The sequence below is a fragment of the Daucus carota genome, chromosome 1, assembly GCF_001625215.2.
Source record: "Daucus carota subsp. sativus chromosome 1, DH1 v3.0, whole genome shotgun sequence".
Taxonomy (NCBI): domain Eukaryota; kingdom Viridiplantae; phylum Streptophyta; class Magnoliopsida; order Apiales; family Apiaceae; genus Daucus; species Daucus carota.
The window spans coordinates 8,421,805-8,441,188 of NC_030381.2; the positions used below are offsets into that span (position 1 = coordinate 8,421,805).

The window sequence follows — 19,384 nt, forward strand, 5'->3', positions numbered from 1 at the left end:
GTTATTATTCGAAAGAGAACCATAGGAGTCCCATAGAGATTCAGTTGATTCTACTTTAAAATTTAAAATGTAATTAATAATTTTAAAATTATTCACAATTTGGTAGACAATTAAATATAACATGCACTAATAATTTAAACTAAAAAGAATTTGATTTTTACATTTTGTTCATGTATAGAAATACTTTGGATGAATGTGCTTATAAATACATATCCAATCAACTTTTGTCAACTAGGCATCCCGAAATAAATAGGGGTACCTTTACCGGTCCCTACCCTTTATCAATACTTTTTTTTTCTTGTGGTCAGGAACTTCAGCAGCAGATCAACGGTTTACAGCAACAGCTCATGATGGTCGAGGAGCAATTGAGGTTCAATCAAAGCCATTCTACAATAACAATTTTTCTTCACTAATCTTTATATTGAACAAATGTATGTAATTTTGCTGATCTCTTTGTGTCTGTTCCTGAAGGATATTCGAGCCTGATCCACTTCGATTTACTTCCATGGATGAACTTGAATCCTGCGAAAAAAATCTTTCCAAGGCATTAAAGCGTGTCTCTGAGTGAAAGGTAGTACGAAAGAATCCTGATTAGTTCTAAAGCTCATTATTAAGAATGCAGAATTTTTGTAATAATTCATCCCGTACATCTCATTTTTCGTGTTTTCTTCCTGCAGAAATACCTTCTGAGTAACCATCTATCAACTTATGATCCATCAACTCTGCAGGTACTAAAACTAAATGCATCATTCTTTTTATTTAAACTTTTATAAAGAACAAGTGCTTCTATCTTCATGCACATGAGTAAACCACTGGCTATTTACTCTGTCCTGAAGCAAATAAACTCAGCCGTAAAGCTAATGTTCGAGGCCCAAAATGGAACCAATTCATTTGGAAACAACGCGATGAACTGCTGGCAAGAGATGAATGGTAATAATAACGGTGGAGTTAGCGGTCACAATCACGAAAATATTTTAGTATCCCCTGACACTACTTGCATGCCTTTGAGGTACCTTGACTCTGTCAAGTCTGGTTCGATTTATCTCCAATTACAAGCTTAATCTCCACCTGAACAATAATAATTATAGATGTTTGTATTCATATTATAGCAATTCCCCGCCAGGAGTGTATGAATCAACGAGTACTAACAATGGGGAGACACAGAGTGTGGGAGTGCATCACATAAACAATCCAGGTGAAGAAGAATGTCTCCAACAATGGCAGCATCAGTCAAGTCATGATTTCCTCAATGCTCTATTGCCTCCGCATGACTCCTTCTCTCTCGTCAAGGTACAATTTCTTGCAGACTGTCATATATAAGCAGTTTTGATTATGACGTGCTTGAGTTACTAGTGACAAACCTTGGTTAATAGGCTATCCCTGCACAATCGATCTCGTTGCTATAATTGAATTTACGTATGCTTGGCAGGACGAATTGCTACCTAATTCAATGCTGACACCCTTGATTCAGCAGCAGCCAATCGACAAGGCTTCACCAAGTGTACAACTCCCATCCAGCGAGGAAAGTGCAAATTATGAGCACAAGCTAAAGCTACCAAAGATTAACTAGCATGGATTAATATGTAATGTTCCATTTCCTCTAGAAATTGACTTCAAACACATTGTAGGTTGATAATGGTCATTTTGTATGGGTGCTTAAACCACAGATTGTTGTTAGCTATTGTACTAATCGAAACTACAGTTACTACTTATCAATATTTGTATATATATTAATGTATTAATCAGTTGAGTAACTTTGTATCTTTTGTGGGATAATAAATTATTATCTTTGTATCCACCATTTTTGTAGGTGTAGGCAGCTTTTGCCAGCATCTGCAGACTAACAACAAGATGAAGCTTTTTGAATATCACCTATTGCATGCATGAGTGATAACAATATAACTTAAAACCCAAGTGACATAAAATCATGTTTTTGTCACAAGAAATTTCTGGACACATATGAGCACCATACTATGATACCATTTTCATTCATTAAAGCTAAAGTATAGCCTTTCGAAATTTGCTCATCAAACCAACCGAGCCCCCACATAGCCTACAACACTCTTTCACAACAGTTGTAGTGTAGAATTTTGGCCTGTATATAACAGAAAATAATTGAGTTAGTATTATCAAAATGTGAGCCATAAATATAGAGCACTTATAGTAACAAATAATATGTAAATGTGATAATTTTTTTTATTTATTACAAGCCGACAATTTTGAAGAAAATAATATTCATGGTAAGAGAATATATACAAAAGTTTTTCACACTTTTAATATTTGAAATTTGGTGTAAAAGTGAGTTGATGTGCGTGCGTCAGAGTTGAGAATATTAGATTTGGTGAATTTTGTCACGCGGATGATAGAGGCTAGTTGCGCCTTTATAATTGTTATTTTGTGACGGGTGTTTGGATTTAAAAATTATGTATTTTATTTTTGAATTTAGTATCATTAATATTCTGAAAAGTTGGGATGTTACCGTTGATATCAGGGTAGTCTTTATTTCACAGGTATTAGGTATGAGACTAATGCATTTGTACTATGTGTTTCATGGATCCTCGTTTAATTTTAACTTATTTGTGATTAGTAAACTTTTATGCAAGTCTCCAAATTTTTAAACGGATTTTCTAGTGTGTGGCCATGAGCACACACTAATAACCACTTTTTAAGTAGGTGGAGCATTTCTATTGGTTAAAATTCATTAATAATCATGGCCCCTTACATATGCACAAAAATCATGACCAGTAAAAACCCTCCACCTCAACAAAAAGTAGTTGTTAGTGTGTGCCCATGGGCATACACTAGAAAGACCCATTTTTAAATAGTATTTTGGAGAGTAGACTTGGGAAATTTTCTTTATATTGTTTGTCTTATTGTGAAATTTTCTTTATATTGTTAGATTACTTGTGCTCAAGTCTTTTGTTCTTGTTATCGAAAATATGTGTTTGATATGTGATTAATAAGAAAGGTATTTTCAAATTCCCCAGTTTTAGTCACGAAAAGTGTGTGATCTCGATCGCCAGAAAAGTGCAAGAAGTAGTTTGCGAACGTTCTCAGAACACATCGATACCTTGTCAAACTTCTGTTTCACTTGACGATGGACGTAAACTAGCCCCATCGAATAAGAATAAGATCCCGATCACTTGAAAAAGTGTGACGTAAAGTATAAGATCCGGTCACTTGGAAAAGTGAGATATAAAGTATAAGATCTCGGTCATTTGGGAAAATGTGATATAAAGTATTTCTTAAAGTGAATATCCCTAAATTGTACTGGTTTTTAGTTTGTATTTGATCACTAGAGTATATAATATAATCGTACACCATACAAATAAAATTATTGCACAAACTAAAAACTAGTCCCCACCAGTTTTTAATCACTATTTTTAACTAAAAAATCACCAGTTTGTACATCACAAATCAGTGTCTTATATAAAACATATTTCTCAAATATAAATACATACATACATACAAATATATATAATATATATGATCATCATCTTCACCTGTATTGCAATAATGAACCTCGTTTGAATATTGTCAACACCTTTTTGACTTCCCACCATCACATACCATTACTAATAGCCACCGCCGTTTGCCACCATAACTTACCAGAACGAGCAACTACAAAAGTGACTTTATCGTACAAAATAGTCATTAATGCAGTATCAACTACTGATTTCCCTAGTTGTAAACAATAATGTTAGGTCCAGAAACGATTGTAGAAGGGGGGGGGGGGTTGAATACAATCGTCACAAAATAATCGCGGCGGAATAATCTGATCGGAGTTTAACTTGTTAATCAGATTTAAATTAATTAATATAACAATTTTTAAGTCGTTATATAATTAATGTGGTTCGTTTTAATGTTCACTAAATATCGTAGAATAAATTCGACAGGATGTATTCTAGTTTAGTGAATAAAACAACCGAGTGATCAAAGCACAGAAAACTGTGGATATAACGAATAGCAAGTTACAAACAACTTGAAAGTTTACAAAGCTTTGAACAATTACAAATGAAGAGGTGAAGGCCTATTTATAGGCAAATCACTTGAACTTGTATGACAAAGCTGGTATGACCATGCTACAAAGATCAGAATGACAATGTGAGCTAATGTCATACTAAAATTGAAATCTGTATGACAAAAGGTGCTAATGTCATGCCATACAAAATTCGGTATGACAATCTGAAGCATTGTCATACTGAAAAAAATTCGGTATGACAATCTGTAAGACTTGGGGGCTAAGTTAGAATCGGTATGACAATGCCTAACAATGTCATACCATATGAATTCGGTATGACAATGCAGGGTATTGTCATGCCAAGTCTAATTCGGTATGACAAACAGAATAATGTCATGCCAGCTGAAATGGAACCTTCCAGGGGCGGTATGACAATCTATATGATTGTCATACCGTGCCCAAAATCAATATAAATTGATTTTCTTTAATATAATTAATTCAATAATTATTCACTTAATTATATTAATCATATAAATTCATAAATTAAATTAATTCAAGTGTGAATCAATTTAATAAATAAATTATATAACTTATATGATTAATTAGAGATGTGAATAAATTAAAAGAATAATTATATTGAGCATAGTCTTCAGCAGCAGGTCTTCTGACTTCCTTTAAAAGATCTGATTCTTTGTCTTGATTGAACGACCACCTATTGTTGATGCAGAATATTTAATCGGAGTAGCTGACACACAAATGTACTGTCTGGTTCATCTGTATCTAGCTGAATCAAATATTCTTTATCAAATAAACATTTGAGAAGTGGCTTGTTCATCGAGTCTTTGTCTTCGTAGTTCATCTTCATCAGTAGAAATAGTTTGGAATCTTCTGAATAAATAAAGTATTAAAACTTTATACCTTCTGGACTTCTGGACGTGCTACAAAATATTATTTGTACACTGAGGCTTGAACATATTAATGAACTTCTTTCAGTGGTGTGCAGCAGCATCCTGAAATTCTTCAGATATATGATTTTAATAAATCACTTGACGTTCTTCGTACGGATTCCTTCAATAGTGCTTGCTAATTTACTTTCTTTCTTATCAGAGTTGAGTTGATACTCTTAAATACAAATAGGCTTAACATATGCCTTTCAATCTCCCCCTATTTGTTTGTTATCATAACATGCAAATTATCGAGAGGATAACTCAACTAACTGATAAGACAAAGGATTAAACATGAATTGTAAATAGCAAAAAGTTTCTGGTATTTCATTAAACATTCACCAGAATTCAAACAAGTACATTAGATTACATAAGGATGTTCTTACTGAACATATATTACAAATTCCTTAACAAATCTAAAGATCAACTTCTCCTTCTTCGATATCTGAACTGTGAAGGACAGGAGTTGACGGTTCTTCTCTGGATGGCACTTCTGATGTAGTGGACTCACCACGCTTCTTACGTTCTCGTGCCAGAGCCAGTTGATGTAACACTTCCATCTCTACAGGGTCTTCCCGGAAGTCTGATGGCTGAGCCTTTGTAACATTCTTCATCCTCCGGAAATATTGAGAAATATTCCTTCGGGTGCAGTAAGCTAGAATCACATCATCAGCATCAGACTTGGCTTTAGAAGCGAAGCCCTTGGTTCGTAGTAGAGTGGATGCTAGAGCCAGTCGCTTAGCAGGATACTTAGGTAAAGCCTCCTCATTTAGATTGACAGTGCATAAGAGCTCCTTGTGAATGAACTTTATACTGTATGGGTTTTTGACAACCTGTGGACTGTTGAAGACAGCACAATCCAACAGCTTATCACGAAGGAGTTCGTTCAGGTTGGAGCATCGCTTTACCTTATTGCGAAGTACCCAAAGCTCAGACACAGAGAATGATTTAAGAAATTCAACAGATAATCTAAATGAACCATTTCTCCGTGTATATACAATCAGCTCCCACTGTTCTAGCAAGTTATTGACTCCCACAGTCAAGTAATCAATTTCTAAAGCGAAGGCATGCATAAAGATATCCTCGTCAGGGTTTACCTCTCGAAGATCGTAGATCAGAGATAGGAACTTTCTGTCATTGAAAGACTCCCTTTGAGGTCCATTGAAAATCCTCTTTGCGATGTCCCAGCTTTTTCCAACTTTCCTTCTTATATCAAGATTCTTCTGCTTGCACGCAGCATCATAGATTTTCTGCTTCTCTATCTTGATTTGCTCTTCAGTTATCAGCTTGTCCTCTAGAAGTTTCTGGTAATCACGAAGCTTACGCTTCCTAGCTTCATTCTCAGCTTTAAACTTCCGGACATTCTCTTCATGTTCAGGGTCAACAGGTTCTTCATCCTGAAACAGATAGCTCTCCTCAAATTTGCCTTCTTCCTCTGCTTGACGGTAGGTAGCATCGAAGACGTCATCATCATCCATGTCTTGTGGAAAATCATCATAGTTATCAGAATCAAAGACATTCTCAGATTGATGTGCCGGCTCTTTGCCCTTAGACTTTCCAGAATTGTCAGGAGCAGATTCAGAAGTATTCCCTTTGTTACTTTGATTCGAACTATTGCCCCTGTCACCTTTGTCTCCATCTCCTCCTCTATCTCTTCTATTCTCCCCCTTAGTTGAGGGATCCTCTCTGGAGGTATCAGCATCTGACTTTGAGTTCCTGAGGAGTTGATCCAGTTTCCTGTCGATATCTTCAAATTTTGACATATACAGTGCATGATTAGATCTCATCTCGACAGTCAAACCATGAATTTCTCCCTTAAGCTCATCCCTGGAAGAACTGGATGGCCTTTCATCAGCTTTCTTCTCTAGGGTCACCAACTGTGCACCCTTTAGCCTCTCATTTTCAGCAATCATTCGGGCTAATTCAGCTCTCAGCTTAGACATTTGTTCCTCAAATAGAGCCGGGTCAGTGTGTGCACTCACCTCACGTACACTCAAAGCTGTTTCACTAGCCTCACGTGCATGTGTATCGCTCGGTGTTTGCCTTTCTTCACTCATAGTATTCACTCTTCCAGCTGTACCTGTGTAAACTACCAATGTCCCCTGAGATGGGTTCAAAGGTAGTGGAGGAACAAATTGTCCTCCGAATGCCTGCGAGGGCAGATTTACTTGCAAGCTGCCAAGTTCCTCCTGATCATCAAAGAAAGTGCGATCAGTAAAGTTTTCATACATACTAATTGGATTTTGAAAATCTGTGCAATCAGTAAACATAGTAACCTGTGTATCTGTTTGGTCTTGCACTAGCGTGAGTGCTAGCGCAGTGCTTGACTCTGTACAGGGTACCGTGGCAGGACGGTCAACTTCAATGGCATCATTCTGTTGAGAGAATGAGTCCAGAGACTGTTTCATTGCCTGTTCCAAGTCCAAGCCTTTTTGGGAAGGCAAGGATGAGGCTGCAGATGTCTCCAGGGCTTCCAACCTTGGCTTCTTAATGGAAGACAGAGCTGCGGGTTGACTCAATAAACTACTCGAACTCCGTTTCCTCGCAACTTTACGAACAGGTTGCATTGAAGTGTTGGTTGATGTGTTTGGAGAAACGAATATTTGTTGAAGAGAATCTTCAGCTAGGTTATGAACCTGTGTGTTGTCAGGTTCATTGCTGGTAGGCTGGAAAACAAAATCAAGGTCACAAACATAATCTGACATATCAATATTAAAGTTAGAAGAGAAGTCAGAAAGTACCTGAGCTACCTGTAGGTCCTTTCGAAAGGACTGCAACTCTGGATTTGAGGTAGAGTCAGCAGGTAGTGGTTGTGAGGTTGATTGTGTTTGTGGGTAAAAGTGGGTGTGTTGTTGTTGCGGTAGTGGTTCAGATGAAGACGGTTGGGTTTCGAAGAAGTTGTATTCCTGACGTTCGTCTTCAACTGTGTGTGTTTGATGTAGAGGGGAATGATGTGGTGATTGGTGTGGTGACTGATGTGGAGATTGATGTGGTGATTGGTGGGGTGACTGATGTGGAGATTGATGTGGTGATTGGTGGGGTTCAGGTTGTAGGTGTTCTGGTTGTGGTTGAGGTTGTTGCTGTTGCTGTTCCTGAGCCACTTGAAACGGATGCAGTAGTTGTTGAGCGTTGAACTGTTCAAACAAGTATGGAGTTATGACCAGGGGTACATTTTCATGCTTTCTCTTGTTGGTCAGAGATTTCATCAGTTTGGTACAGACACGGAGAGTTGGTGCAATTGGAGAATTGAAATAAGAGTTCTTTTCCGCGTCTGTCATCTTATCATTCAGAAAGAGCATTAAGAACCGAGGGAAAAAGCACACCACTTTGGGATTCTGTGCAACTGATCGGCTGCTGAGTGGTCCCAACTTCTTTAAAATCGACTGAAGAAGCAACTTGCCAAAGTTGATTCGTCGATTGTGAACAATACAGAACCCAATGATCTGAAGAAGGGAAGATATGATGTTGTAGTTGCTTCGAGTGGTAGGTGAAAAGACTTTTGCCAGCGTATCGAAGAACAAGTCCCACTCTGGTTTAAGATTCCCTTTCAGCATTCTCGGTAGATGAATCTCTCCTTGATAGTGAATGGTCTGAAAGAATTGGACAATCTCAGCATCTGTAGGAATCTCAGCAAAGTTGTCGCGTGGAAATCCAAGAATCCTATTTACATCATCCACAGATATAGTGATACTTCGTCCAGCACCAATATTTCCCGAGACTCGGAAGCTCTCCAGCAATGTCGTGTTGATGGCAGAAGAGTAAAAGTCCTGGAGTGGTCGAATCTGTAAATCAGCATGAGCGGTGATCGCCGTGCTGACTAAACTTTGACTATTCAGGAATCTCACCCACGGTCGGAATCTCACTAAACTGATATCAGGGTCTAAGTACCCGTTGTAGTTCGTCTCCCCGATCACAAATTGGCCAGCCATTTTATAATTAAAAATTGAATTAAACGAGAATTTTTCAAATAAAATGTGAATTCTCAAATTTCTCGTAAATTTCAATTAATAATTAAATAACAATTAACCAATTAATTAATAATTCGAATTAATTGATTAAACTCGAATTAAAAATTAATTAAATTGTGAATAGCCAATTTAAATCCACAATAAACCAACAAAGTCCCAAAAAGCTCCAATTAACTCCAACAAATCTCAAAATTGCTTTAAAAACCCTAAAATTTCGAAATCCAAGTTAGGGTTTTAAGAACTTCAAATAAATCCACCAATAATCAATCCCAAAGCTGAGTTACACAAGTAATGCACGACGTCCCAGCCACAAACTCGGTCAAGAATCGGTCGAACTCGTTCGAACTTGGGGAACCCAGTTAACCCAGTCAAACTCGGTGAAATCAGTGCAAAAACGGGCAGAGTAACGGCTTAGAAATCGATAAATTAGTAACCAGCAAGCAAAATCGTGCTTGAAATCAAGTAATCAGCAAGTTTTTGAAGAGAAAACTTGAAAAACCGAGGGAAAAACAATGGAGTTGTGTGTGTAAACGGAGAAGATGAAGTAACAGTATGACAAAGTCTGTTTATGTCATACGAATTTAAAAAATTCGGTATGACAATATACGGAAATGTCATACGGGTTTTAAGCTTCGGTATGACAATTGCATCAATTGTCATACCGAGGTTTGAACAGTTGAGAGAATCGCTCGGTATGACAATATAAGACATTGTCATACCGAGATCTGATATAAAGAGTATGCGACACGCGTTATAACCTTAATATGACAATGCTAATTGTCATACCGAGAAACAAATCAGCCAAACAGACTTGGTATGACAATACTAGAGATTGTCATACCGAGTTTAATAAAATTAAAAACAGAAATATATATATATAAATATTATGATTTTTGATTTTCTTTTGAAATAGAACCTTTTACATATAAAATCAAAAACCTAATTCAAATAAGATTTAATATATTACACATATATTTTGTAAAATTCAACTTTAATTAAATATAAATATTTATGAATTTAACTTTAATTCATTAAAATGAATTAACTTAAAAACTAATATTTATGCTTAATTAAATTTGAAAAATACAAAATAAATACATATAATTATCTAAATGCATGGAGAATATTACAGGGGAGTATGCAGCACTTAGAAAATTACAGAGACATGCATAAATACACAGAAAATTATCAGATAATTTACAAACAATTATATAAAATCTAATAAAATACATCTAATTACACAGAAAATTCACAAAAATATGATAATATATATAAAACAAATATATAATATATACACAGAGAATCATGGCATATTTAACATCCCTAGTTCACAAACCAACTTAGAGAAAGTGGATTCATCAAGTGGTTTAGTGAAGATGTCAGCAATCTGATCAGCTGTGGGTACGAAATGTAACACCACAGTACCATTCATGACATGTTCTCGAATGAAATGATACCTGATATCTATGTGCTTGGTTCTGGAGTGTTGCACTGGATTGTTTGAAATGGCTATGGCACTGGTGTTGTCACAAAATATAGGAATTTTGTCGACAGAAATACCATAATCATTTAATTGATTTCTGATCCAGAGAATCTGAGCACAGCAACTGCCAGCCGCAATGTACTCAGCTTCAGCAGTAGAAGTGGACACAGAGTGTTGCTTCTTGCTGTACCAGGAAACCAACCGACGTCCTAGAAATTGACAGCTTCCAGACGTACTCTTTCTATCAATCCTGCAACCTGCATAATCAGAATCTGTATAGCCGGTTAAGTCAAAACCAGTATTCTTAGGGTACCAAATACCTAAACCAGGTGTACCCTTAAGATATCTAAAGATTCTTTTGACGGCTATAAGATGTGATTCCTTAGGATCAGCTTGAAACCTAGCACATAAACATGTTGCAAACATGATATCTGGTCTACTTGCAGTAAGATAAAGTAATGAGCCAATCATACCTCGATAGCTTGTAATATCAACTTTCTTACCAGATTTATCCTGGTCAAGCTTTGTGGCAGTGGCCATGGGTGTCTTTGCCGGAGAAGAGTCTTCTAGATTGTACTTTCTTAGAAGATCTCTGACATACTTTGACTGGCAAATGAATATTCCATCTTCCTTTTGGCTTACTTGAAGACCAAGGAAGTAGGATAGTTCACCCATCATACTCATCTCATAATTACTCTGCATTAACTTAGCAAACTTCTTGCACAAGTTATCGTTAGTAGAACCAAATATAATATCATCAACATATATTTGAACAAATATCATATCATTATCATGCAATTTGTAAAAGAGAGTTTTGTCTATGACACCTCTAGTAAATTTATTTTCAATTAAAAATTCAGAGAGGGTGTCATACCATGTTCTTGGTGACTGCTTGAGCCCATAGACAGCTTTGAATAAGAAGTACACAAAATCAGCAAATTCTGGATTTTCAAAGCCAGGGGGCTGTTCCAGATATACTTCTTCTTCTAGCTTTCCATTCAGAAATGCACTTTTCACATCCATCTGATAAACCTTGAAGTTGGAATGTGCAGCAAATGCAAGAAATATTCTGATGGCTTCAAGACGAGCAACTGGAGCATAGGTTTCATCGTAATCAATTCCTTCTTCCTGAGAATAACCTTTTGCAACCAATCTGGCTTTGTTTCTTACAACAATGCCATCACCATCTAACTTGTTACGGAAGACCCATCTAGATCCAATTGTAGACTTTCCTTTTGGTCTTGGAACCAGGGCCCAGACTTCTTGTCTCTCAAATTGATTGAGTTCTTCTTGCATGGCAAGAACCCAATCAGGATCAGCAAGTGCTTCATCAACTTTCTTTGGTTCTAATTGTGATAGAAAACCAGAGAATAGACATTCATTTGTCGTAGCACTTCTAGTCCTTACACCAACATCAGGATCACCAATAATCAGATCAAAGGGATGATCTCTACTCCAAATCCTTTCCCTTGGAAGTTGTGTCCTTGACGATTCAGCAGTATTATCATTAGGCTGATGTGTATGACTAGTTGATCCACCAGCTCCCCCTGAGTTGTTGCCAGGTTGACTTGATGATCCACCACTAGCATCAGTGGAATCTCCAGCATTATTGCCATTTCCTCCACCATTGCCTGGATCATCATCATTGTTGTCATCACCTGTTGCAACCTCAGGTGGCACATCATCATCTGAATCTGAATCTGGATAGTTATCAAACTTCAGAGATTCAGATGGATCAGCAGATTGTATACTTGGAAGTTTAGTGTCATCAAATGTGACATTGACACTAACTTTCACTGACAGAGAATCAATTACAAAAACTCTATAAGCATTATTTGTATAACCAACAAAAATTGCTTCAGATGCCTTTGGTTCAAACTTGTTCAAGTTCTCTTCACTATCCTTGAGAACAAAACACTTGGCTCCAAAGACATGAAGATGTTTGACATATGGTTTCTTGTCTTTATACAAATGAAATGGAGTTTTCATATGATCTTTGTTGATCAAGGTCCTATTCTGGGTATAGCAGGCAGTAGACACAGCTTCAGCCCAAAAGTACAGTGGAAGCTTTGATTCAGCAATCATAGTCCTTGCAGCTTCAATCAGTGTACGATTCTTTCTTTCGACGACTCCATTCTGTTGTGGAGTCCTTGGTGCTGAATACTGCCTTCTAATTCCCTTTTCAGAGTAATAGTTGATTAGAGTTTGATTCTTGAATTCAGTGCCATTATCTGACCTTACAGCTTTTACTGGCACACCCTTTTCTAATTCAACTGACTTTATATGATCAATCACTGTCAACGGGGTTTCATCCTTAGAAGCCAGGAAGTAAACCCAAGTATATTTTGAGAAGTCATCCACAATAACCAAGGCATATCTTCCTCCATCAATGGATGCAACATTCACAGGGCCAAACAGATCCATATGCAACAAATGAAGTGGATCTGTAATGGTATTGATGGTTTTGCCTTTGTGAGATGCTCTCTTCGCTTTTCCTTTCTGACAAGCTTCACACAGATCATCAGTTGAGAATTCCAGGGAAGGCAAACCTCTCACTAGATCTCTCTTGACTAGAGAGTTCATGGTTTTGAAGTTGAGGTGTGAGAGCTTCTTATGCCATAACCAACTATCTTCAGCCGACGCTTTGGCGTAGAAACAGTGAACTTCGTTTCCTGGTCCTGAAGATAAATCAGCTACGAATATATTGCCTTTCCTTATGCCACATAGCGAAGGACGCTTATCCTTGATATGTTTAATGATACATATCTCCTTTTCAAAATGAACATAATATCCTTTGTCACAGAATTGACTGACACTCAGGAGATTATGTTGAAGTCCTTCAACTATTGCAATATCTTCTATGATGATCCTTCCAATTTTGTACTTGCCATATCCCACAGTACGACCTTTGCTATTATCAGCAAAACTGACTGTAGGGCCAGCTCCTTCTCTTATGTCCTCCAGCAGGGATTTGTTGCCAGTCATGTGCATTGACGCTCCACTGTCAAGCACCCATGTAACACGAACAGATCCACTGGCACCCTGCAAAAGACATACTTGATTAAACATTCTTTGGGACCCACACTTGATTGGGTCCAGCAAACTTAAAGAACTGATTTCTATCAGGTGTAACAACAGAGCCCCTTGGACTGATACTTGGTTCACTCTTGACTGAACTTACTTCCTTAACAACAGCCTTATAAACCTTGGTTTTAGGCTTCGGAACATAAGTCTCCTTTCTCTTGTGAGAGGGACTAGCAGTCTTTGATCTAGCATGCTTGTTGTTTGTGTGTTGTCTAGGTGATGTGTTTTCATTTTTAGCATGCAAATTTTTAAAATATGCAGACATCAAATTGAAAGCACAAGTCATACAATTATCAACACCACAGTATTTATGACATGCATCAAAAGCAGGAACAACAGGAGTATCAGTCATAGTAGTAGGAACATCAATAGATTCTACTCTAACCTTGTTATCAGATTTAAAGTTCTCAGTAGAATGACATCTATTGTTCTTGTTCTTACTATTCACGAAACTATTAGGCTTGTTGAATTTAGTTCTCTCAGAGTTGACACCTAAACCAGCTTTAGGCAACCTAACATTGCCTTTCACTTTGATTGGTTTCAGTGATGTCGGGATCTCATCTTTCTTCTCATTACTCTCTTTCATTTTAAGGTCTTCCTGTTTGAGTTCATATTTAATGACAACAGGAGTTTCTAACAGAGGTTCAGCTTCTGAGGCCTTAAACAAAGGTTGAGGGGAATCTTTCAAAACAAAAGGAATTCCTCTCTCCTTTGCACTCTTCTTAAAGGAAGTAATGTTACTAGCCTTACCTACAGATTTGTTATAGTCAAAGCCTATTCCAACAGTTCTCTTGATCTCTTGTTTATCATTAAGTTCTTTGACTATCATGGAGGCATCCTTAAAGGCTTTACATTTCACTTTCTCTTCGTCTAGCTGAAGTCTTAAAGCAATCTCACCTTTCTCTAGAACTTTGACTTTAGCACATTGTAATCCTAAATCCATAGTCAATTGTTCTATTTTAGGTTTTAATACTTTCATCTCATTCATTTTATAAGCATGAATATCCAAGACTAAAGTATCAATTTTAAGATTGGCAGCTTTCAACCTTTTAATAGCATCATCTCTTTCGAGTCCTAATTGCATAAACAGTTTAGGGCATGTAGGATCTACCTGAAAGCTTCCAGCAGGAGGAGGTGAAGATGATCCAGCATTAGCCATGAGAGCAACATTCCCAATCTGCTCTTCTTCATCACTATCTGTATCATCCCAGCTTTTCCCTTCTGCTAGATATGATTTGCTCTTGAAGCTTTGACTTCCAGAAGTTCCATGATGCTTTCTTACTAAGGCATCATACTTCTGCTTCAGCTCATCATACGAATCCTTTCTCTTTCCTTGAACCTTGGGCTGCTTGCATTCAGTTGCAAAGTGTCCAGGTTCACCACAATTGAAGCATTTGAACTTGCTTCTGTCCACCATCCCAGTCTTGTATCCTCCTTTGCTTGTAGAAGATGAATAGCCTCCCTTCTGAAACTTACTAACAGTAGGTTTGTATTTATAGGAAGGGTTCTTCCGGAATCTCATGTTTCCAAACTTCTTGGCAAACAGTGATAGAGATTGATCTTCTAACAGTTCAAGCTCTTCCATTGTATAGAACTCTTCGTCACCACTGGAAGAAGCAGTCTGACCCATCTCAGGTACAACAAACTCCTGAGTGGTTTTAGAAGGAACAACAACATCCTTCTTTTCTTCCGGTATAGGTGACTCAACAACTAGAGCTCTCGAATGGTTCAGTGTTTTACCCCAGCCATATCTCTGTTTACTCTGAACTTGCTCCAGTTCATAAGTTTTCAAAACTCCGTAGAGTCTTTCCAGAGAAATCTCATGCAGATCTCTGCTTTCCCTGATGGCAGTGATTCTGTGTTCCAGATGTTCGGGAAGGGTCAAGAGAAACTTCAAGTTGACTTCTTTCTTGTCGTAGAATTTCCCATTCAGATTTAAATTATTTATCAAATTATTAAGTCTGATAAATACTTCTGAAATCCCTTCACCGGGATGGGAACCAAACTGTTCATACTGAGCCATCAGTATCTCTTTCTTGTTTTCCCTAACTTCCTCTGAGCCTTCATTGATAATCTCTAATGTATCCCAGATTTGCTTGGCGTTCGTACAATTTACAACAGCATTGTACATCACTGGATTTAGAGATTCAACCAAGATCAGTTGAAGAGCATCATCTAAGTTCATCTGATCACTCTCTTCATCTGTGTACTCAGAAAGTTCTTTCGGAATGACCTGATGAGGTATCAACACACCATCCTCTTCGTGTGCTAATATGACCTTCATCGGAGTAGTAACACCCTTGTCTAAAATCCCAATGTATTTTCTGTTCGCGGTGCGGAGGAATAGGAACATGTGCCTCTTCCATAGGCCAAAGTGTTCCTGGCTGAACGGTGGGATTTTGATGCTACTGATTTTTTGTGTACTCATATTTAAGGATTTGAAGTGAATAGTGTTTGGATGAGATTTGGATTTTTGAAAGAAAAATATTTTAAATCAAAATTATTTTTTAAAAAAAAATAATTCGAATTAAAAATATTTGAAATTGAAGTGAATAGTGTTTGGATGAGATTTGGATTTTTGAAAGAAAAAAATATTTTAAATCAAAATTAATTTTTGGAATAAAATTAATTCGAATAAAAAATATTTGGACGTTACAGAGTGTGTATAGGATCTGATACTGAAAATGGTATCAACTGCTCTGATGCCAATTGTTAGGTCCAGAAACGATTGTAGAAGGGGGGGGGGGTTGAATACAATCGTCACAAAATAATCGCGGCGGAATAATCTGATCGGAGTTTAACTTGTTAATCAGATTTAAATTAATTAATATAACAATTTTTAAGTCGTTATATAATTAATGTGGTTCGTTTTAATGTTCACTAAATATCGTAGAATAAATTCGACAGGATGTATTCTAGTTTAGTGAATAAAACAACCGAGTGATCAAAGCACAGAAAACTGTGGATATAACGAATAGCAAGTTACAAACAACTTGAAAGTTTACAAAGCTTTGAACAATTACAAATGAAGAGGTGAAGGCCTATTTATAGGCAAATCACTTGAACTTGTATGACAAAGCTGGTATGACCATGCTACAAAGATCAGAATGACAATGTGAGCTAATGTCATACTAAAATTGAAATCAGTATGACAAAAGGTGCTAATGTCATGCCATACAAAATTCGGTATGACAATCTGAAGCATTGTCATACTGAAAAAAATTCGGTATGACAATCTGTAAGACTTGGGGGCTAAGTTAGAATCGGTATGACAATGCCTAACAATGTCATACCATATGAATTCGGTATGACAATGCAGGGTATTGTCATGCCAAGTCTAATTCGGTATGACAAACAGAATAATGTCATGCCAGCTGAAATGGAACCTTCCAGGGGCGGTATGACAATCTATATGATTGTCATACCGTGCCCAAAATCAATATAAATTGATTTTCTTTAATATAATTAATTCAATAATTATTCACTTAATTATATTAATCATATAAATTCATAAATTAAATTAATTCAAGTGTGAATCAATTTAATAAATAAATTATATAACTTATATAATTAATTAGAGATGTGAATAAATTAAAAGAATAATTATATTGAGCATAGTCTTCAGCAGCAGGTCTTCTGACTTCCTTTAAAAGATCTGATTCTTTGTCTTGATTGAACGACCACCTATTGTTGATGCAGAATATTTAATCGGAGTAGCTGACACACAAATGTACTGTCTGGTTCATCTGTATCTAGCTGAATCAAATATTCTTTATCAAATAAACATTTGAGAAGTGGCTTGTTCATCGAGTCTTTGTCTTCGTAGTTCATCTTCATCAGTAGAAATAGTTTGGAATCTTCTGAATAAATAAAGTATTAAAACTTTATACCTTCTGGACTTCTGGACGTGCTACAAAATATTATTTGTACACTGAGGCTTGAACATATTAATGAACTTCTTTCAGTGGTGTGCAGCAGCATCCTGAAATTCTTCAGATATATGATTTTAATAAATCACTTGACGTTCTTCGTACGGATTCCTTCAATAGTGCTTGCTAATTTACTTTCTTTCTTATCAGAGTTGAGTTGATACTCTTAAATACAAATAGGCTTAACATATGCCTTTCAAATAATTGTAGAACTGGTTCTTAGTTTGTATTTAATAAATGATTTTTATTTCATCACAAGCCCTATATATATATATATGAGTATATATATGTATGTGTGTGTATGTATGTATGTATGTATGTATATGCACCTTGCACTTCATAAATAACACTTTAAAAAAAGAATAACATAAAACACCAACACTTTATTTTTCATAAAAAATGATTTGCTAACATTATAATTACATAGTTAAACACAAATTAACATCCAAGGGCTCATGTTATTTGTAGATATTTGTCGAGCACATTCGTTTTCTCTCCCTATTCTGTCCTGCACTTGTAAATCGGTACACTACGCCATAGATGGGCAAATAAGACACGCAAAAACTGTTACCTTAGACCGTTTTTATGTTGCAATAGACCTAATGTAACGGAAAAATACCATTTCATCCGCTAGTGCTACCATTGCTATCTAATGTAATACTTGGATTATCAAGTGTAACACATCTAAAAGCATTACATTAGGGAGATAGAGCAACACTAGATTAACCAAATGTAACACTAATTCAGTGTTACCTTAACTTATGGAAAAATGACGCGGCACCCACTTGGCTGGACTGCCACGTCATCATATGGGACCAAGTAATGAAAAGTTTAACCAAGTGCCAAGCTTGGTGTAGTGGTTGGCACTATGTACTCTTAAGTGGGAGGTTGGGGGTTCAATTCCCCAACCTTACAAAATTTTCTAAACATTTTATTGGGACCCACACCGGTCCACACTGCCACATCAGCAGCAGTGGGGCCAACCTGTGGGATTCACACCGCCAAGTCAGCGGCAGTGGGGCCCACATGGGTCATTACATAAATAATTAATTAATAATATAATTAATTATTAAAATATTATTTCATTCACAAGTGTGGGGCCAACATGAGTGATTATTTATTTAATTAATTAATTAATTAATTACCCAATTAATTAAATTAATTAATTATTAAATAATTTATTATTAATTTAATTAATTCTTAAATATTTTTTAATTCACAAGAGCGGGGCCCGCACGAGGGGCCCACATGGGTCATTAATTAATTATTTAATAATTAAAAAATTAATCAATAATATAATTAATTATTAAAATATTATTTAATTCACAAGTGTGGAGCCCACATGGGTGATTAATTAATTAACTAATTAATTAATTAATAATATAATTAATTATCAAAATATTATTTAATTCACAAGTGCGGGGCCCACACGTGGGGCCTAATGAAAATAATTATGAATTAAAATATTAGCATAATAGTAATGGGAAGTGTTACAACATGACTGATCTATCGTAACACTAGCATACCACTGTGACACAAACGCTCTAAAGTAACATTTGGTGGGGATGTAATGTAACATTGACTTGCTTAATGTTACGGTAGGTCCAAAAAGTATGCCTACTGTAACACAAAATTGGCATTACATTAGAAAAGTGTCTTATTTGCCCATCTATGGCGTAGTGGTATACAACAAACAGTACTTCAAAATCCTGCATAACATAAAATAATAATTCCATAATATTGGTGTTCAATCACCGAAATCCTAACAAATAAAAATGACAATTGCATACAAAGCAAAGATGTAGTTGGACATTGCTATGATTGGCACTGAACTCATTGTCATTGTCCTGCAGCGAATTGAATTTGTTGCAAGACTAGATAACACTTAGATATATCGCAAATATGCGGGACAAATTATTAATATTACATTACTAGAAATACAGGACAAGAATAGTGTAAATTATAAAGATAGTTTTGAATTAAAACTAAAACAAGAAATGCAGGACAAGAATATT

At 36.3% G+C, this 19,384-nt stretch overlaps 1 protein-coding gene across 2 annotated transcripts; it reads left to right on the forward strand.

Moving 5' to 3' along the window:
- Positions 1–302: 302 nt before the first annotated feature.
- LOC108217569 (uncharacterized) lies at positions 303–1,743 on the forward strand. Of its 2 annotated transcripts, XM_064087918.1 has the most exons (6): positions 303–370; positions 472–571; positions 678–728; positions 837–1,009; positions 1,110–1,290; positions 1,430–1,743. In XM_064087918.1, the coding sequence occupies exons 4-6, from the start codon at positions 861–863 to the stop codon at positions 1,568–1,570; spliced, it is 471 nt and encodes a 156-aa protein (XP_063943988.1). In that variant the 5' UTR covers positions 303–370; positions 472–571; positions 678–728; positions 837–860; the 3' UTR covers positions 1,571–1,743. The 2 variants fall into 2 exon arrangements, with proteins under 2 accessions (XP_063943988.1, XP_063943985.1); XM_064087915.1 differs by lacking the exons at positions 303–370; positions 472–571; positions 678–728 and having other exon boundaries at positions 739–1,009.
- Positions 1,744–19,384: the final 17,641 nt, after the last annotated feature.